Here is a 21,921-nt window from a genome sequence, read left to right as displayed (position 1 = left end):
GTGTGTGTAAAGGTGTATGTGTGAAAAAAACCATTCCGGCACCCCTTTCCGCTGGTTATTGTTTATCTTAGTCGTTGTTTTTGTTGTTGTCATTGACTTTGCTGTCATCTATTTTTCAGACCTTTCTGCATCTAAGATGGTGAAGAAAGGAGTGAGGAAGAGAACAAAATAACTACTGGAAAGTCTCAAACCAGGTTGGGGAGTGTGTGTGCATGTGGGGGGGTGGGGAAGGGAAAAAGAAAAGAGGATTAACCGCAGCAACCCCCCCACCCAAAAAAAAAAAAAAAACCAAAACAAAAACAACAAACCAAACCAAAAATCCAAACCAACAACCAACAGCTCTTTTTTTCTGAGGGAGGACTCGAAGGATTAAAAGGCAGCAACTTCTGAGGCGATTTGTCCCCTGAGTTATGGATGTTGGTGCACTTACTTCAGGCCAGATCAGAGCTCAGAGGAATCTAACCAGAAGCAGCAACCACCGTCTCTCCACTTGCCTTTTACCAGGTTTTACCCTTCCAGTATGTTTCATTTGATAAGACATTTTCCAGCGCCCAGAGTTTCAGTACAATGTGCAAATGGATACTGACAAATGGTGCCTCAGCCTTTTCCCACCTGCCTTGTTGCTGCTTGCTGCTGCTCTTCTTGGTGTCTTCTGTGCCTGTCACCTGCCATGACCTCGGCCAGGACATGCTGTCCCCGGAGGCCACCAACTCCTCTTCTTCATCATCCTCCTCCTTCCCCTCGTCCTTCTCCTCTCCTTCCAGTGCGGGGAGACACGTGCGGAGCTACAATCACCTCCAAGGAGACGTGCGCAAGAGGAAGCTCTATTCTTACAACAAGTACTTTCTCAAGATCGAGAAGAACGGCAAGGTCAGCGGCACCAAGAAGGAGAACTGCCCGTTCAGTAAGTACGGCTCTGCCGCCGCGCTGCCGGGCAGGGGCCGCTGCGCCCCCGGGCCCGAGCGCCCGAGCCCCTGCCTGGGGAGGGAAGGGAAGGGAAGGGCGAGGTGGCGCCGCGGAGGGGAGGGGGCGCACGGCGGGGTTGGGTGGGCTCGGCTCGGCTCGGCTCCTCGGGGACTCCGCTCCCGGCCAGCCCGTATCTGCGAATCTCTCCGGCTACATTTGTTTTGCAAATGGCCTCGCTGAGTACCGTTTGTTTCTTCGCCAGGCTGAAGAGCAAATTAGAAAGATTTGCAAGGAAGTGGCGGGGAGTGTGTGGGGGACATTGTCTCCTGAATCTGAAAATCATTATCCCCTGTCGTTAGAGTGTCTTGACGAGAGCGCTGCATTGGAACAATTAATCGATTGCCCGCACGCTCCGCTCCCCGAGCCGCCCGCTCCGCGCTCCCTCCTCCCCGCTCCCGGAGCAGGGGTGTTTATTCCTGCGGGCCGAGGTCTTGCCTGGGTGCGCTCTCCGCAGCGGGGGTGCCCGGCGGCGCTGGGAGCCGGTGCGCGCCCGCGCTGCCGCCCGCGGTGCGGCGGAGGCGGTGCCGTGCTGCGCCCCGCCGGTCCCGGGCTGCCGCGCCGCTATACCGCTACTCGCTCCATTGTAAACATCTGGGGCTGCCTTCCCACAGACCTCACACGCGTTTCATTGTCCTTGTCTTTCTTTCTTTCTTTCTTTCTTTTTTTTTTTTTAATAAATTATTTCAGAGCAAAAGTCATATGGCAGTCTCCATAGCTGAAGTTTAGAGCTTTTCTCTAGAACTAATTAGATGCTTAGTAATAGCATGTTTCTGGTAATGTATTTTTTGGCTGTTAGCGCTAGAAATGTACCCTTTACTTGGTTTTCCTGCCTGTGCAGTCTCAAATTGAACTGTCCTAAATCACAATATATTGCTTTCTCTTACAAATCTTAACTGGCTATGTCCCACTAAAGGGACATGCTCAGAAAGTAAGCTCTGTTATGCAACTGGAGGAAACTAAGGTTTCTTCACTGGTAAAGAACCCCATTTTGGTTCTTGTGTTGTTTTACGTAAATCCAGACAAACCCGGGAATAAGTCTGCTGCTAAATTAAAACAACTGAAAGTGAATTAAGTAGATCCCTTGTTAGCTAATGTGTAAAATATGGAGTTCTTCAGCAGGTTGCCATGCTATATGATAGACACTGCTGTTAATTCAGCTGTATTTCTAGTAAATACCCATAATATAACCTTAGAAACAGTGAGAAAAGGGCTGGAGTATCATGTGTCGCCGCTTCACTTGCTCCACCTTGCAACTTCAGGCTTTATCACGCACTCTAATGTTTGTAAACGCTTTAGACGTCAAAGCAGCTGAATCTTACCACCTCCCTTTCTGTATTACATAGAAAGGCAAATTCTTAAAAAACAGGACTGTGAGGGAAGCTTAACATTGATGAATTTGTGTGGAATGAGGTCCTAGAATGGTGTTGCTTAGAATACCTTTGGATTTGGAGGAGAACAGCACCCCTAAAATGGGATTTTGAAAGCTTTGCATGCATCTCTGAGAACATCAAACTATTCTGTATAGTACACTCCTGCCAAAAAGGGCTGTAAGGTGCCCACACTGACAGCAGTGTACTCAGGGAAGTAACTACACATCTGAGCAGTCCCACTTAGCCAGCAGAATTGCCCAGTGAGCAAACTTATCCACATGCTTGAATTTTTGCAAAATCCCACCAAGAAGAAGTAGAATGCACTGAAATGCACAAATACTTCATCCTACCTTTTCAGGCTACATGCAAGAACAGCCACCCACAACTGTGGGAGGGGATGTGCATGGTGTGCCCTGGTTTTTCAGTCAGTGCATCAGAAAGAGAATTGCCTTCTCAGTGATGTCATGGTTACCGTCACATCTGCAGGATATCTGCTGAAAGAGAGGTGAATGTAATATTTTTCATATAAAAGCAAAACAATGCCTTTATTATACATAACAGCATTCTATCACTGAAGATTGCATGCAGTGAAGAAAGGACTGCTGTCATCTTAAAACTTGTACTTCCTACTGTACTTACATCACAACGGCAGACCTAGTGTACATCATTCAGCTCAAAACTATTACCATCCTGTTGGCAGAAGACAGAGATCTAGGTTGCTGATTAATAGTCATTATAACATGCAGTGTGAAATTCTTTTCTCTAAAAACATAGTCTGAGAACATTTTAAAATATATTTATTATGTCTTTATTCAAAGCTGTTTGTGTAGCAAAATGTTGCAAGTGAATTCACTAAATCTGTGTTTTTCACAGCATCATGTGTAGCAGTGCTATCATAATACTGCTATAATCCCCAGCTGGACTGATTCCATGCAAAGATATGGTATCTCTCACATGGTCTGAAATAAGTAATTACATGTGAATAGATTTCTGCCATGCACAGAGTTAGCCAGAGAGCCCACTAAATTGTAGCCTGTTTACCATTACAGGCTATTTAATCTCTAAAATTAGTTTCTCCCTCCAAAACCTTGTTTTCCTAAACAAATAAGAGTGACTATTGACACACAAGACTGAAATATTCTAATTTGGAGGCTAATTTTCTCATATGCTAATGTTTAAAATCTGTTTATGCTGCAGTAAAGCCTTATCAGGAGGTCTGTAAGATTGTGATATGTTGTGTAATTAGACAACAGCTTTCATGGCTCTCTGCCAATTAAGCACTGTCAAGTAAGAAGAACAGTTGGAGAAATTCAGAATAAACATCCAGAAAAGAGAATTTAGTCTCCAGCCTTTAAACGGCTCAAGCAGCATTCATGGATTAGCTCTACAAATATTGTGTAGAGTGCACTAAATTAAAGTTCATTCTGGCAGCTGTATTGTGACTTGATTGCTTGAAACTATTCCATCATCTTTTCTCTACCTGTGGAGTACCAGGTGGCTCCTGACTGTTCTGTCAGGAGACTGGCAGAACTTACAGCACTTGGCATGGCTGGAGGTGTCTGTCACTAGACAGATGTGTCACTAGATAAACACTTTATTTTATTTTTCCTTACATCTGGAAGTTGGTCCTCAAATACAACTGCTACCTTGTCCTGCAGCATCACAGCTGTGAAGTCCCTTGCCCCTGTTCTTGACAGAGCCCTTCACAAGCACAAATAAAGAGAGCTGTAGTGTTTCCTGGAGGCTTACACACTAGATGAGGGACAAACAAATCCGAAAGTCCTCCAAAGAGCAATTACAAAAGCTTTCACTATAGCTTGAGCTCTGGGATCACCAAGAGAATCTTAAGACATATATTAAAATTGAGAGAGAATCCCATGTGTGCAGATTCTGACTTTACTCCCACACTGACAGTTCTCTTGATTAAGATAGAGAAACTCTCTGGTATCAATGGTTGGCATGCATTACAGCTACATAATATATGATAAGCAGGTTCAAGAAAACTTGAAGGTATGTCTCAGTGCTACAAAATTTTCAATTGTCTTCTAAGGCAACTGTTCACAGTACTATAAGGCACACAAACTTCAGATTGCAGGACAGACACTATTACTTGAAGAACAAAAACAAAATACACAATACTTCGTTAGCAGCAGCTGACCTGAAGTCTATGGAGGGCGTTCTGCCTGAGCAAAGATTGCAGGATCAGGTTCTTACTTAGGTACATGTTCAGGGAGTGCAGCCTGCGTCACTGAGCCTGGACATGGGTGGGAAGGATTGCTGGAGGGATTCCTGAGGGCTTTGGACCAAGCAGTGCTATGCAAAACCTACAGTAGATGGCGGCACAGCCACTGCCTGGTGTCACCTCTGCTCAAAGAGGTGGACAAGAAGAGTCTGCATCCTCAACTGCGTAAGCTAATTTAGGTCAAGCAAAGATATTCCATTAATTTGTCTTCTGGCCAACCCAAGTGGACTATTTCAAGAAAAAGGCACTGTGTTGCAGAATGAAAGTGTATGTCAGGGGAGCTATCGAGAAATAATTAGCTACTTCCCACAAGCTAACCTATTCTGGGCTTTTCTTCTGAGTATTCAATTATCTTTTATACTAAGCTTTAGGAACTCTTGAAGTCCCTGATAGTCTTTGCTTTTGCTTTGGTTAGCGTGGGATAAGCTTAACAACATAGTGTGTGAAAGCAAGAAAGTTTTGGCCCTTATTCTTTAGCCCAAATGATTGTAAACAACCACCCAACTACTAGAAGTGCTGAACATTACTAATGAGGGTTTTAATTGTGTGCATATATACATGACATATAAATAGATGTTTGTATTATAGATTGGGTTATATGCAGAAAAATAGCATTAAATGTGTTTTATTTAGGTATACTTCATTTGATACTCATTTTTTCACCATACCTCTGGTGCAGAAAAACAGTAAAGTGCCATAGGTACTTTAACATCAGTTATGAAGCTCCAAGCAGATTAGAATAATTGATAAAATACGCTCCTTGGCTACTGAACATTTTGTAAGCTAACTGTTCGGGATTATTGACTCCTTCTCATATGTGTTTGTAAATTAATGTGAGTACTTTTCACTGTTTTTCTCAAGACTGACTAGTCTGTTGCCCATTTACTGTCCAAATAGTTCTGTTTAATGGCTTTACCAATCAAAACACTTAAAATGGGAAATAACAATGAGTAAAGTAATTTGAAAAGCTGGTTCCTTACTGTGAAATGTACATGTTCTTAAGGACATTATTTCTCACTTTCAGGTAGTTTTTGTTTGTTTGGTTTTGGTTTTGGGGTGGGGGTTTTTTTGTTTAGTTTGGTTTTTGTTTTTTGTCTGTAGAACTCGGTTGTATAATTTATAACCAGCAGTATAAAACCATGGGCACTTAGGATTTATGAATGTGGAAAGAATTGTACTATATAATGTCTACATGACACTCTCCTGTTACCCTTACTGCATTCCTGCCTTGTGGACCCTCCATGCTGATACTGTAGCCCTGTTATAAATCTTTTCAAAATACACAGTTGTAAGAAGTCTTTTTGTCTTCATAAATCTAACTTATAGCCACTTGGGAAAAAAAATCCCAAGAGTTAGGAGAAGCTGGAAGTTTCTTCCTAAATCCCCAGAAAAAAGAAAACAAGGGACATACAAGTTTATAGATGCCATGTTTCTGTTTTAATGGGAGAGTTCACAGGTAGTGGCTCAGTCAAAACTTCTCTTGAAGAAGGCATTAGCTGAGTGAGCAGTATAGAATGTGCTTACACTTCTGAAACATCTTGGATGCATTCATTCATAGGATAAGATCCTCTGTTTTGAAATAAGGCATTTTAAGATGACTTTCAGATGTCTTTGAACTGTGTGTGTGAATAGGGGCCTTTTCACTTCAAATGAGAGTCAGATCAGATCCTGCAATAGGGGAGTTTTCATTTATTGCAGAGCCTTTCATGTAAAAAAAAAAAGAAAATAAAAAAAAAAGAAAAAGAAAAACCTTTCTATGTGCAAATCTTGTTAAACTGTGTCTTAAGTTAAAAGTTGCAGGTACCTGTATGAACATAGAGCAACAACTCATGTGATATGGATTGCTGATTTTTCCTCTGAGAAAGTAATGTAATTGCACAAGAAAGATTCTAAATAGGAAAAAAGAAGTATAAATAAATAATATTGTATTTCTATTTCTAGGCTTAGTATTTGGGCTGATAGAGTCAACAAAGCAGAGAAATTACTTGCTTGGTTTGGGATTTCTTGTATACTCCTTTCTTGACATTGATATGCCATGACAAAATATAGTTTTCTATTTGGTGGAGAGCTTTTTGAATCAAGCTCTTACACTCTCTTTTTCCCCAAACTAGCACCAGGCTGAAATTTCAGCTTGCTCAGTTAAACACTTGCTACTACGACTTGCAGTTGTATACGTCACTGAACTACTTTATCCTAATATTCTGGGGTATATCATCTAATGACCTCTTTGTCACTTGGAACATCACAAATATTTTGTTTATCAGCATTGCCAACCAGTGTCAGCTTGATGAGGTTGCATGAAAAAGTAACCCTTGCTTGCTTTGGGCTGTGTATACCAAACTACCAGATAAGAAATGGAGGACTGGTTTAGTTAATCTGAGCACATGTTTATTTCTCAGTTGGTAGGTGTATTAGTGCCACTAGTCTAACTGTGTGTACCTGTCAAACAAGTTTTCTTTCTTTGACAATTTATTTTTATGTGATATTTTGCTATCTTGTATCCTTTCATTGCTCAGATGCTTTAACAGGGAAGTGTAGTTAATGGTGCTTCCAACATTAGTTCTGTTAACTAGAGGCATCCTTCCCTAGCTCCCCTAATTGCTTCTGGTTCTTGTGCCAATTTGTTGTAAAAAATCTCTGTTGGTTACAACACAGTAAAAAAGAGACAGGAAACAGTGTTTCATGAATTTTGAAAAGTCAGCCTGGGAAAGCTCTCTGTGTTTATGAAGAGAATTAAAATCTTCAAGGGTAGGAGTCAGGAGGAAGTGGCTAAATCTTTAATCACTGAATGGATATTAAAACTGAATTCATTAATTGGGCAGATTATTAAAATTTATTTTGGTGCTTCATGAGTACAATGCAACAAATAGAAGTTGCAGGGGAAAGAAATGGTTACAAGTAAGCCAAGTCTCATACCGAATAGCAGCTTTAAAGGCGCTGTTTTTAAATTAGGTCACTTGTGTTCTTTCTTTGAACATTCAGTTCTAATTGCAACAGTAAATCAAAGAATATGCTCAAAGTAGATTCCCATGTAAGGTGGACAACTGGACAGTGCTTTTTTACTGCTACTAACACGTGCATCCAATTACTGGGTTGATATACTCACAATGTCAGCTGTAAAGCATTCCCCTATTTTATAGTTAGCCTAAAGAATTATTAGCCTGTCCCCTTTCACATTTACCTCTAAATAATCTGTCAGAGTGTATATCTTCTACAGTTAAAGAGGAATTTTCACACACATCGAAGCTGACTTTCCAGAAAAAAGGAAATGTTGAAACTACACCACATAGTTTTATTCCTTTTCTTTTTCCCCTCTTCCATAATTTTTGGTGTTGTCAAAGAGAGGAAAAAGTTATGGATAGTAGGAATATGAATGATTGTGAATGTTATATAAAAGTAAAGAAGAAGAAGAAGAAGAAGAAGATGATCAGATCATTTCATAGAAATAAATGAAATGTAAGTTTTCTCTTAGGTTCCTGACACACAGCTGTGCAGCTGTAGTCAGCATGTGTGGGAGTTGGGGAGGGAATGCTGAAGCATTTTGGAATCATTCAGGATGTTATTTAATTGGAATTAAGGCACAGTGCTAAGTGGAGACTGGGTATAAATCAATGATATTGTGCCCGCATTAGAGGAAGTGGGTGGGATGTGTGACAAGTACCAGATCAGTACTAGAAAGGATGACAAGAAAGAAATAGGGGCAGCATGTGTCATGTGTGGGAGAGAAGTGGGGAGAGGGGGAGCATGGCTTACCCCTTTTGGCAGCTGTGAACTGCCAATGATGTTGAGTTGTCCTGTCTGATCTCACTGTAACATCTGTTTGTCACAGACTGAAACATATGAAGACATAAAGGTGCCTTTTGAATTTGTATAAAAGTGTAGTGTGTGCTTGGTGTTAGGATACGAATGTTCCGCTCCCAATTTCATTGTCTTCTCTGGCCCTATTCTGTAGATATTAGATACTATTTGGTAGCTGCTCTAGGATTTTCTTCTTCATTTTATCCTCTTCAAGAGGATTAATAGCCTGCTTTATTCCTAATATCAAATTCAGTATCAACTACTTGCAAGCAGAAGGGTGAATTTGCCCTTGAAAGTAATAAACCATTTCAAAGAGCTACAAGCTCTGTGTTAAAGAGAAAAAAAAAAAAAGGGGGGGGGGGGGGGGGGGGGGGGGGGGGGGGGAGACAGGGACGGTTTATTTGGTTGATTTTTCTTAATTTTTTCAGTATGCTAATACTACAAACTGTATTTCTAAGAGAAACATATACCTGAAGGACATCAAGGTACCCTAGAATTCCAAGTGGTTTGATTTTTGGAGCAAGGAATAGGGTGGAATAGAGCATTTTGGTTGCTGGTATATTGTCAAGTATGTCATATTTTGCAAGCTTATCATTAAGATTTGAACCAGATACGTAGTTACAAGTTTGTTGCTGCAGTGAGCAATGGAAATTGTGTGTTCTAGAATGGAATAGGAGATGACTGCATTTAACACAATTAATATTTTATAAGACTGCTGTTTAGTGTCTTCTTTTCACAATTTTATTATGACATTTTACGAGATGCTAAAGCTTCCAGTGTTCTCTGAGGCAGTCTTTTAACTTCAACAGAACAATTTTTTTTCTCATTTATTTCCCAGATACTTGTTTTTTCCTCTGTTTTTTTTTTCCTGAATGTAAACACCAAAAGTATAAACCATGTCATAAAGCCATAGAACTGTATAATATCCCAAGTCAGAAGGGTCTCACTATGACTGTTGTGTCCAACTTCTGATCCTCCACAGGGCAATCTGGAAGTTGATCTGGAAGTACCTCTCTTATCCTCATGAATTATCTTAGTACCTGTGGCACATGTGCCTTGGAGACAAGCTAATGAAAACCTTCCCCTGAACTGTAACCTGGGCTCATGACTCGGCCCCTCTGCCCTGTCTCAGAGAAAGCAAAGTGGTGCATGTGGTTCACATTCTGATGACAGGACACCTTTCCCTTGTCAAAACACTAGTGCTAATAACTGCAACACAGAAATTCTGTGCTCACTGAGGATCTGTAACTGCAAAATTAATGGTAACAAGAAAAGATGCAGAAGAAGAGTCTAGAGCTAACCTCATCACCCAAGGTGGGGTTGCTTTCTGTTAGTCTGCTTCTGTGTCGAGGCCTGGTTACTCTGTCTCTTCAGATGCTGAAAATATAACCTCCCATACAAGATACATGTGTAGTTTTGGTGCTACTGTTCTAGTAGCTGGGTCAACAGTTCATACTTTGGCTGAAGAGATGAGTTAAGGCACCACCATATGTAAATTGGAGCAGAAAATTATTACAAACCTTGTTTCACTGGGCATTCTGACCTACAAACCATTACAAGCTCTTTAAATTTTCACTTCATGTGGCTCTGACAGAAATAGCTTAGAAAGTGAGTAGAATGTAAGAAATGGGAGGAAATTATGATTGTTTCAGCTTCCTAGAAGTGAAGATGCTGATGAAAGCATATGTGCAAGTCCAGTTCTTATGAACAGTGACATTTAAAGTCATGTATGATTGCTTTTATTCATAAAGCAGTATGACCTCTGCTTCTAAACAGCCATGAGCACACATAAACAAAGACTCACTTCTTAGTCCAATGAGTTGCTTATACCACTTAAGCAGCTGATAGAAAATTCAGTAAGGCAAGTACTGGGAGGTAGAAATTATACCCTTTCTGAGGCTTAAAGGCAGATTCAATATAAGAAGTTTGAAGTTTTGCTGTTTTTCTTGGATTTTGCTTGGTCAGCAAACCCTCTCCTGGGCAAAGAACGATGGAGGGAGACACTGAGATCATGCATACTGGTGATTCCACCCACCCTGAGAATAATGATGTTTCCTAGTGATGACATACTGTGGGAAATACTGCTGGACAGGAAAAGAAGGTCAAGGCTAAAAAGAAAATAGTGCTCCAGGTGCTATGAACAGACCATTTCATTCACAGCTTTCTGTGTCTGAATAACCTGAGGAGTGACAATTGGAACCCAGCCTGTACCTGCCATGGCATTTAAACTATGTCAATTTATTAGTTACTCCTTGGTACTTCCTTTTCTCATATGACATAAGCCAGTCAAGAACAATGACTGCTGATTGCTTAAAAGCTGATGATTATTTTATATTAAGAAACTACAAGACTGACGTACTAAAAACATTTTAAGAACAATCTATGGACAGAAAGATTACTCTCAGTAAATTCAGGGTATAAAATACCTTGCTATAGGGCATTGAATGAGAAAAAGCTGTTTGTCTGAATGAAATACCTCACAGAGCAGCTATTGGGTTGTCTGGAAAAGAAAAAGTCCTATACCAGCTTTCATTGTTGAAAAGCTTGCAGGGTATTTGAGCTTTAGAAGGATTCTTAATGACTATGGAGGATTTTTGTCTCCAAAGGAGAGTGAAGCAGATACAGACTGGAATAATGATGTAAGACTGTGGGAATGATTGTCCTTCACCATGTGCTGTGAAAATACTGAGGGGATAAAGGAGGATGAGGGAATCCTAATGGTCCTCCTCATGGTGATTGTCAAGTAGCACAGAGTTGGAATCTGCTAAAAGAGAGAGGGTGAAGACTGGAAAATTTGGCACGAGGATTGTCTGCAGGAATTAAGGTTTGAGTGTAAGGAATTCCATGAAGTATTGGGAAATATGAGGTCTTACATGCTGGTTATCCATTGTACCTCAAAATTTCTGAGAATATTTGAATCTAATTTCTCCTTGGCTCTTTGCTGCTTATAAAATGAAGTTAGCAATAAGCAAGGGTGTTATGAAAGGACATTATTTGTGAAATACACCAGTAACACTATGACAAGTGCCATGAAAAAAAAAAAACCATCCAGAGGGTAATCATCCTCTTCACTGAAAGGTTTGGATATGAGAAACAGTAAGAGCAGTTTTGTCTTCCAATAGAGCAAGGAAGAATAGGCTACTTCTTAATTCTGTCAGCCTAAGGTATTTTTATCTTTCAACACAAAAAATTCTGAAGTTTAAAAAAAAATTACAGTATTACCCCTCTTGCAAGCATTTTATCAAGATTACCCACAGATTTCTTGCGCAGCACAAAACAAAAATTAATGTCAAAAACATCCCCTAACCAAATAGCATGAGTGGAGGCACGTATTGGATCTGTCCTGTAAAACTGGATCTGGTTCCGCTGTATGAACATTATAATCACAAGCAATGTTAAAATTTCTTTTGCTTTGAAGGTATGAACCTTAGGGTGTTTCAGCTCAAGGATCTGTATGATTTCCATGTTAAAATATAATTGTTATTTCACTCTCTTTACTGTCAGGCCTATCAATAAATTTAATTTGAGAATGACATCCTCCTAATATTTATTGTATTAATGTACTATCTACTTTTGAAAGTGCCTTAATTTCCCTGAAATGCTGTCAATCTACTGGAGTTAACCTAGTGGAATTATTTGTTTGGGTTTTATTTATTTTATACCATTTTTAAAATTATTGATACTTCCCCTTTAGTGTCACAGACATTATTCTTTCAGTTTAATTTATTACAATTACTTCTACATGTCAAAACTTTGCTTTGAAATGACAGCCATCCAAGTTAAAGTCTTTTAAACTTTAGTGAAAACACTTATAATGAGGCTGACACTTGGCTCATGTGGAATTAATCTGGTCTCTTGGTCATTTCTTCAGTTTCTCCTGCTGCAGTCAGCGCTCAAAAAGACATATCTGCAGCTGGGGAGTACATAAGATTAACTTCCGCCTCTCTGTGGCTTCTTGCCTCAGACCACACACCAAATAATTCCTCAAAGCATTATCCAGATTTGCTCAAAATTCACCATGCTTGCTTTATTCCTTTAGTTCTGCCACACATGCATTTGTAGACTCTGCTTACAGCTGATTCTCCTTATGAAACAGGAAACAATTTGCAAAGATGAGTATTTAGAGACAAACATTCTTGTAAAATTTCTATATTAGTTTTTCTGTAGAACTCTTCCTTTTTCTGGTTTTGCTCATTTTGTACATGTACACAGCAGATCATAATGGTCTGTTTCCAACTATATTAAGGACATAATAAAGACTGATACAGCTTTTCAATACCAACTGAATTACAGTAACTTTTTCACACAAAATGATTTTTTTTTAAAAGAAAAACACAATGCTTATATTCATGAAGAACTTTAGTGCTGTCTGAGTCATTAAAATAATATATATTTTAAAAATATTTTAAAAATTGCCACTGGGGGAAGTGGAGTCAAGTCTCTTATCCGGGGACCTCCAAACCTTAATCACAGTTTAAAATTTTTTAAACAGGAGTCACAGATGTGAGGTATACATACATGTGCTCACACAGGAATGCAGACTCAAAAATTATCTAATGATAAGACAAAAACACCAGTAGGGAAAAGCATTAATTCTTTCTATTACCTGGGACTTTATACTAGAAGTTGTAGATGTGATTTCATTAAACTCATAATGGGGGAAGGGAATGCAATTTTGGAGTTTGAGTCAACTGCAGTCTGGCATTTTCTAGTACTCTTAATGCTGAGTTTTCAACTAGATGTTTTTTCGTGAAGGTTTCAGAATGTTTCCACTTTCCCAAGAGGCAGTATGTATAAATAAGCTCTTCATTTATAGGTGTGGTTTGTGTGCTAAACTACAGAAGTTCTAGGTGCAAAATTACCTTTTCAGATATACTGATAATGCAAGGGTATATTGCAGGACAGTGCAGATAATGTAGCACATAAGATGAAGCTTCCAAGGAATCTGTAGAGGCCTAACTGAAGAGCACACTTTTATTTTGTCCCAGCTCGAGAAAGATATTTAGCTCTTGGAATGAGTCCAGAGAAGAGCCTCTAAGCTGATCCCAGGCACAAAACACCTCTTGAGAATAAGTAGAAATATGTGCCATTGTTGCAATTTTTGAACACGTGAATACCCTCAGAAAGGACTATAACATATTTTTTACCTAGAAAAGGATGACAAATGTTAGAGATTTCTAGACATCCAAAAGTAATTTCAGAGTTTAGTCAGTTAAAGAACTTAACTGTTCTTCAGCTCTCTTTTTCCACTGGTAATGAGTCCTAGTCAGCATGACCTTGTAACAGAGTTTGTTGCTGTTTCCTTTTTTTTCTTTTTTTTTTTTTTTTTGCATTCCTTATCCAAATGGTAGATTTGTTTTCTGATTCTGAAGGAGAGCTAATACTCACAAGTCATTTGTCACAAGCCACTAAAAGTGTCAAAGTCTTACAGCAGGTCCTTGGTGGCTTGTTAATCTCTCCTTTTTTACCCCCCCTCCCTTTTTTAAAGGAAACAGACTAATTCACTTAAGCATAATGAGAGCCATGTTTGCTATAGCTATGTCCTACCGGCCCAAGTAAAATCTGTCTTGTTTCTTCACCTCCTTTTCTTGGCTCCAACAATTAAACACAAAGCTGAAAAGCGCAGGCTTTTATGGCAGAGCTATTTCATATGTCAAATGAAAAATGGAGGCTGCCGTTTTCATAACAGAAAAATATACAAATGTGCTTTTCCTCTGTGCCCCCCTCCCTTCTAAATTATCATCAGCAACATGCAAAAGATAAACCTCTATGTTAAATAGGGAGACCAGATGTATGTTTAACCTCTCACCCTCATTTTTCTAACTGGCTTCCATTAGGAACAAAAAGTTAATATATTCTAAACAAAAATAACTGATATGGTGAGGTGAACTTTTCAACTGGGTAAGAGTTCTTTAGAGAGAGACAATATTACAGAGTCCTGTGTTGGGCTAACAGACTGTTTACCGTAGTGATATTCAGAACAATAACTCAGTGGTTACTTTTGGTAAGTAGCAGCTGAAAGTTTGTTGAGTTGCAGCAAAACCATTGTAACAAGTACTTAAATTCTCATGTGTTACAGAAAATCTAGTAATATGTTCTCATCCACTATCCCATGTTAGAATTTTTCATCTATACAGTCATTTCCTAATCCAAATTTGAAATATGGCTGTGATATTTTCCTCTTCTTTGGAGACAAGGATTGAGGCAGAGAGTTTAAAGATCAGGATTTTCACTCTTTAATCTTTACTCAAGCTTATTCCACTGTGGAACCATAGACTGATGATTCTACTCTATTCATTATTTTGTGTTCACAATACAAGGATGATGTTCTCATTCTTAATAGATAGGGGAATAGGAGGATAAAGGGTAATACTGTTCAATTTTTATTGCAGAATATTTCTCCAACATAGATGTATATGTAAGACAGACTAGATGACAAATTTAAAGATAATTTATCTGATTAAAGATATAGGAAACAGAGGAAAAATCTACAAAAGTGATTAACTAGAGACAATAGACAATTCTATTGAAATACGGTAGTTTTGGAAAGTGTTGTCTCTTGGTAAAAGTGCCCATAAGACAGTGGAGTAAAGAAAGTTATGAATGTTTGTTAATGAGATGTTCCTAATGAGCAAAGGTAGGAGCTGTGTGTAACCCATAAGCTATCCCTTGGAAGAGTTTGGTAGCTGAGTTTGTTTTATCAGGAAAGATAAATGTTTAAAGTGCTGTTAATATTTTCACTACTGATACCATCTGTAGAGAGTCTGTCTTTTTGAAATTACACAGTCTGAAAACCAGAAGATTTTGCATATGGAGTCTAAATTCATAGTTTTAATTGCCTCCTTTTCATACTGTTAAGCTAGTATGGATAAGTTTATGAGAGATTTCATAGAAGAAAAGATATTCACCCAGGAATCAAGGAGAATTGCCTACAGAAAGATAGGAGAAACAAGTCTAAAAAGAAACTGTTGCAATCAGGGAATCATTACCAGAAGTGAGTAGAGGAGAAGCCCTCTAGCAACTTGTTCTGACTCCTCAGCTGGAGGTTACTAAATCTCACCAGCTCATGGTAGCATTTCAAATCTTCCCACAAGCAAAATGACACAGCTTTACTGCCATAAATACAAGATTTCCGCCATTCTGAATTTTGTTACCTAAAGCAAGAATACATTGGAGTATTTGGAGAGCAGTTAAGCTCCCTCTGGGGGAATAGCATAAAAGAGTGGCTGGTATAGATTTTTTTCCTTTAGGCGTGATTCAAAAGGGGATGTGAGATGTTTTAAAAGAGAAAAAAAAAAAAAAAGTAAAGGAAGTAATTGAGTGACATTTGAAATAAAATTACCAAAATAATCTACTCTCTGAAGAGAGAGCATGTATTTTGACCCAGTCCAAAATCTCAGGATTTCAGTCATGTATTTCTAGTATATCTCTGAAATTGGCAATGTAAAGTAGTCAATTTATTTCCACTGTGATTTCAATTTCTATAGATAGTATCCTTTCAACATCTTAAAATACCACCTTAGAACCCAGTCCAGGAGCAAATACTAGTTGATTTCATGAGGTGTGCCAGTCCTGGAAGAGGTTGAAGATGTCAGCTTTGTGGAAGGCTGAAATAGCCAAAGGAAAAGGTCAGTTGTGGGATAAAAAGGAAAAGGAAATATTAAAAAATAATTTATTGTGCTGCAAGATGCAATGAGGAGGTAGGAGCACTCTGAATTCCTCCAATAAACTCCTCATCTTTTTGTTCCTTCCAACTACTGTAGAAACTCTGTCTTCTCATTATCTCCGTAAATTTCAAAGGCAAAACCATACTGGAACCATTCTTACTGGGTAGTTCCAGCAGGCAGTTTCTATGAAACAGCAGCCTATGCCTGGCAGCAATGATATCTTTACCATATTTCCAGAACGTGCCATCCACTCCCAGATGGTCTCTCCCACTGACAAACATGTGCCTGTAGCAGCTGTGTGTAGGTGCTCTGGTTTGTGGCTCTTGGTCTGGAATAGGGAAGTTTTGTAAAGCCACGTAATAGGTAGCCAGTGAACTTATCACATGAAAAAACAGTGTTTGCTTATCTTTCCCTGACTTCTTGTAACATCAGCCTTTGGTGGACCACTCCAAAGTAGCCAGGCAAGCCTTGTGTCCCAGGATCAGGAAGGAAACAGCAGTACTCTGAGATTTATGATCGCTGGGGAGCTCTGTTGCAGGAACAGCCTTGGCAGGCATTTGTTATACTTAATAAGTGTGTGTCTGTTAATTAAAAATGTGTCAAATGACAGAAAAGGAGGACCAAATAAAACCTCTGGAAATCTGAACATCTTCTGTTATCACCAGTGTTCATTATGTAAGTTTGTTTAGAAGTTTAACAAATTCAGTCAATTCCAGATAGGTTTGCTCACCATACTCTTTGGCTATAGGCTGTTCCACAGTAGAAGGGCTACAAATAGTTCTAACTTTCAAAAAAAATACTGTCAACAGGACAAGAGAATGGCCTCAACCGACACCAGGGGGAGTTCAGGTAGGATATCAGGAAGAATTTCTTCTCTGAAATGGTTGAACATTGGAATGGGCTGCCCAAGGAGGCAGTGGATTCACCATTCCTGGAAGTGTTCAAGAAAGGATTGGATGTAGCGCTTAGTGCTACAGTTTAATTGACAAGGTGTGCAGTCAAATGTTGGACTCAATGACCTTAGAGATCTTTCCCAATCTTAATGATTCTGTGATATTATGATAATCAGAGCTGCTCTTTAAGTTATTTCAGCCAAGTAGTTTCATTAACTGACCCAAAAATTTTATTTTGTACAGTTTAGTATGCAATGTACATGTAGGAGGCAACTGTATTCTCTCCTTTTTATTTTCTTCTGCTAAATTTGATGTGCTAAGTTCATTGCTAAACAGAGAACAGTGTGCCAAGACGCAGCCCACTATCTTGCCCCTGAGATTAACTCAGTGGGTCAGAGCATGGTGCTAATAACACTAGGTTACGGGCTCAATCCCTGTATGGGTCATTCACTTAACAGTTAGACTTGATGGTCCCTGTGGGTCCCTTCCAACTCAGAAGATTCTGTTATTCTGTGATCTTCCCTTAGTTCTGAATGCAAAGCAAGGTAGCTACATTTACATAGGTTAATGAGCTGTGTGTTTTGTTGGAGATTTTAATTACTATGCCACACTCTAAAAACATAGATTTCTTGTTTTCCAATCCCAGGTTTAATACATTTTCTGGGGAAGCTTAATTTGAAGTATTTCTTGGTGATCTTCTGTTTGGATCTGTTTGGACATGATATTTTCTTGTGAGGTAATGCTTTCATTTCCCGTCTTTCACGAACTTCTTTTAGGTGCCTGGCCTTAAACTAGAACTGTGCACTATGTCCAAGACCTAAAAGAAGAATACCAGGATTACCAAAACTAGTAAGCCTTGAAACAGACCTCATTTCTGACACTTGGCAATGGCTGCTTTCTCTCCCATTAGTAAACAGAACCTACTGTTCTGTGGCCTAGGTCTGGTTCACAGAGTATTTGACAGCGCAAAGTGTTGAAAAGGTTGAAGTACCCTGTCAAGAATGATGGTTGGAATGCAGTGATGCAGACAAATGAGTGATGTAGACAAAAGTGAATTTAAGATATTGATTGTGTAATGCCAAAAATGTAAATCTCATTGATTTGCATGTAAGACCACATGAAATTTGAAAGGATAATGTTAGTTAATGGGTGTTTTGGGGAAAAAAATTATTTTCCCTACTTTATTAAATATGTTGAAGTGCCAAAGCTTTCTCCAAATAGAGTGAATAGGAAATATTGAGAAAGATTTTCTTACAAAATCAAAGTACAAAATAATGTCAGTTTAGATGAAGCATGACATTTTCTGGGAATTAGTTAGAAATGTATGATGGAAACTGTCCAATTTAATTTTCTTTTTCACTATCATAAGTTTGACAAGATGTTTCTATGTTTCTTTTAGAAGTATAAAAACTGACTTTATCATAATATTTAGAAAGTTGAACTGCAAATTTGTTTGAAGCCCATTACTTCTATGGAGAAATGAAATTAATTTAGTGATATTTTCAAATGAAATAATGTTTGGTTATAAAAATTCCATGTACAGCTTACTAATTCAAAAAAGGAAAAGAATTGAAGAAAAAAAACATGCTCAGAAGACAGTTGTACTATTCTTTGCCAAAATAATCAAGCTCTTTGCTGACATGATGCTAAAGGCAGAGAATGACTATGTTGTGTTTTGCACAGGCCTGTGTCCAAGTTCTTGGTCCAGGCAAGAAGTTTCACAGTTTATAAAATGTCTAAGTCAGTACTTGAGGTTCAAGGCACTGATGCCTGTATGGCTGAAGTAGGAGGCATTTCCAGCCAGTGCTTAGGTAGCTTCTGTCGCTGGGGCCTGTTAAATTAGAAATACTAGAGAATTGCAGCACATACCCATTATGGCTTAACACAGAGCTGTTGATTTTCTTGCAGAAACCTCCCCATGGGTCTCTGTCCCACATGTAGAAGGCAGCAGGCAGAGCTCCACCTTTACTTCATTTCTCCTACTAAGTGAATGGATATAGTATAAATATTAGGAAATATGCTTGTTTTCTCCTCCCCAAGTAAAGTACTGCTTTCCCTGACATTTTTTCAGGAGAAGCAAGACCACTACATTTTGTTCTGGATACAGTGCAAGCTGACAAACCAGGATAATTTTTTCATGAATTTGTATCTTTTTTATGGTAAAAACACATTTGTATTTATGAAAGCACTTTAGGAAACAGTGTGCTTTGTGGGGTTGTGTATTTGCATATGACATAATACAGGTCTCTTGCTTGTGTTTTGATGAAGGGACAGAAGAAAACCTTGACAATTGTGATTTTTCCATATTGTGACAAAAAGTTGTATTTCCTGAAGCCTTTGGGTATAATTTCACCTGTTTCTGTCATTCCAAGATGGATATATCAGCAAAAGCTATTCTTAGTCCTCTCCTGATGCATCAGGATGTCACAGAAGTGTGGACTGTTGCAGCTGATATATGGAGATAATGGGCACCACATGACTTTCTTCTTTTTTTTCCCCTTTTTTTTTCTTTTTTCTTTTCTTTTTCTTTTTTTTTTTTTTTTCTTTTTTTCTGTTTTCTTTCGCTGTCTGTATGTCTGGCTTTAATCAGTCACTTCTCTGTGAAATGTTTCAATTGGGCCTGAACAAACTCTTTGCTCTTCTCTGATATGGACCTGTGGATTATAGGTGAAACTACATTAAGAGGCTGCAGAGGTTAATTACGCCTGAAAGTTTCCAGTACTCTCCACATCAGTTGACACTCTCAGCACACTACATAAACAATCTGGGAGAAGCTATCATTAGCAAAGCATGAGTGCTGCACTTGCCCAGCCCCTGCACTTGCATTTTGAAGCTTTCATATGTACTTGTGCATCTTCATGACCCATTTATGCATAGAAATAAATTTGTAAGTCAGCTGCATAGCCTCTGTGTGTGATATTTCCTTCGTATAAATAAGCAAAAAGATTCCTACCTGTCCTACAAATATTTAACAGCCAATCAGTCCTTTTTAAATCCTTCATTTTTATTTTAAAGTACTTAATCTTTCATTTTTTAAATAAAACCTTTTAGTAAATTTGGTAGAACACCTGCACATATTGTACTTGTCAAGAACTTTTGAGGTACTGTAGGCATATTTTTCAAGTTTAAGAATTTTTTTTTTTTCTCTGTTGAGATGAATGCTAAGTTTTTGGGGGAAATATTAAAACTCTTTAAACAGAAGTGTTGTCAAGAGTGGGTTGCAAACACCATGATAAATCATTCCTCTCTTTGTAATGGATTCCATGTAGATGTTAAGTTAAAAACCAGAAAGCATAAGGTTTTCAAACAAATGCAGTCCTCAGGACAGTCATGTCTCATTTAAGATTATTTCAGACCAAACTCCAGTTAAATCAGTTATCTCCTATGCGAAACAAAGAAATGAAAGGGCAAGTAGCTGCTTCCCTTTATCTCTTGTTATAATGTTTTCTTACATTCCAACACCATTTTCTTTACTGTTTTTGAAGAGAGAGGAGGCAGTTTTATGCTTTGGAGTGTGCAGGAACAAGTTGAGAAAGGGTTGGAAGGTCAGCCAGTGAGCTCAAAGTGTGGCAATTCACTTCTGTCTCACCTCATTCCTGCTTCTTCAGAGCAGCAGCACAATAATCTTTTAAATCTGTTTGATATGGCTCATATGCTTGAAGCAACTTGGACACTGCTTACATAGGAGCTGTCTTGAATTTGCCTATATGAGATCACAGAAAAAAAAATCCTAGGACACTCAAGGAATTCTCCAGGTTGCTAGATTTAATTACCAGAATTTCTAAGGAATTCTTTTGTACCAAAAATAATTGGATCATCATTTTTCTAAGTGGATTAGATACAAAAATATAATGTAAAACAGCCATTATGGTGAGGTATGATGTGGGACATTTTTAGCTGTCAAAATGTGCTTAGAAATGTATAACAAATGCCAACATGATACTGTGAATTGTGAAAAGAAAAAGACGTGAGTTCTGCTGTTTGCTGTTGCCAGTAAATGTCTACTTTTGTTTGGACTCTATTACTACAAAAGCCAAGATAAGATTGTGATTTGCCAATTGTTGCATTGTGCTGTCCAACTGGATTTGAATTAAAATATGCATATGCCAAAAATTATGTTTATATAATTTAGTATGTTGTGTAATGAAAGAGTGTTAGGTAGTCCAGTTAATAAAATTATTAAATTTTGGCAGAGTGTTGTTAAATTAAGTTTATATTTAATTTTTTTAGGACATTGAGGGGAAGGAAAGTTGAATTCTATTTCATGTTATTGAAACCAACTAGGCTGTTGATATAATAATGCCTGTAAACAGCAATTAACTGCATTGTGACAGTAGTTTTTTTCTAAGAGGACAACTCAAAAAGTGCTTGCTTTGAAATAAAAGAGTAAAGTGGAGCTTTTATTCTGCACAAGAGAGTGTGTAGATAACATCCCTTTTGGACATGTTAGATGTTGCTGTTCCCCACAACCACATACTGGAGGAAATGTCTTATAACTCATAATGCAAGCAAAAAAGGGAGAATTAAATATTCGGTTCTAGAAGATGGCCCATGGGACATTGCACACCTTATTATCTTACGTCAGATGAGGTCTTGATTCTCAAAGTGGGTACAGCCTTTTCCATTTCTTCTGAACATATGTACAATTTCAGGGATCTCATTCTTTATCTCAAAACCCTATTGCAGTCAGTTGGATAACTTTCTTGACTATCACGTGGATGAGGGAGTTTGCAGGATCAGCTTTGGTTTCTTTGTGAGTTGCCCAAGCACTTTCAGTTGAACAAAATCTGCGCACCCTAGCTTTTACAAGTTGTTTGTTGTTTATTTTTCCATTATCAAGATGACCAGTTATATGTTTCATAAGTACCTTTAAGAGTGTGGCAAACAGGCTCCGGTCGTCCCTTGTTTGGTTGACACACTTCATGGACACTAACACTTAATCAGTCATTGTCTGATCCAAAGAATTTGAGTAGCTTGTTGGTTTT

At 38.5% G+C, this 21,921-nt stretch overlaps 1 protein-coding gene and 1 long non-coding RNA gene across 3 annotated transcripts in view; one reads left to right on the top strand and one right to left on the bottom strand.

Annotated features, from left to right (window-relative positions):
• The window catches only part of LOC119695683, a 42,226-nt gene extending 41,510 nt beyond the window's left edge, over positions 1-716 (bottom strand). The window contains exon 1 of the long non-coding RNA XR_005255336.1: positions 613-716. This is a non-coding gene — a long non-coding RNA (uncharacterized LOC119695683). The remainder of the gene's footprint in view (positions 1-612) is intronic.
• FGF10 (fibroblast growth factor 10) overlaps positions 1-21,921 on the top strand; it is a 59,700-nt gene that overhangs the window by 617 nt on the left and 37,162 nt on the right. For both annotated transcript variants that reach the window (XM_038124638.1, XM_038124637.1), the window contains exon 2: positions 120-904. In XM_038124638.1, the coding sequence (XP_037980566.1) occupies positions 568-904 (337 nt within the window). In that variant the 5' untranslated portion in view covers positions 120-567. The remainder of the gene's footprint in view (positions 1-119; positions 905-21,921) is intronic.

Source organism: Motacilla alba, chromosome Z (genome assembly GCF_015832195.1).
Source record: "Motacilla alba alba isolate MOTALB_02 chromosome Z, Motacilla_alba_V1.0_pri, whole genome shotgun sequence".
Taxonomy (NCBI): domain Eukaryota; kingdom Metazoa; phylum Chordata; class Aves; order Passeriformes; family Motacillidae; genus Motacilla; species Motacilla alba.
This window is presented reverse-complemented; position numbering and strand designations above follow the sequence as displayed.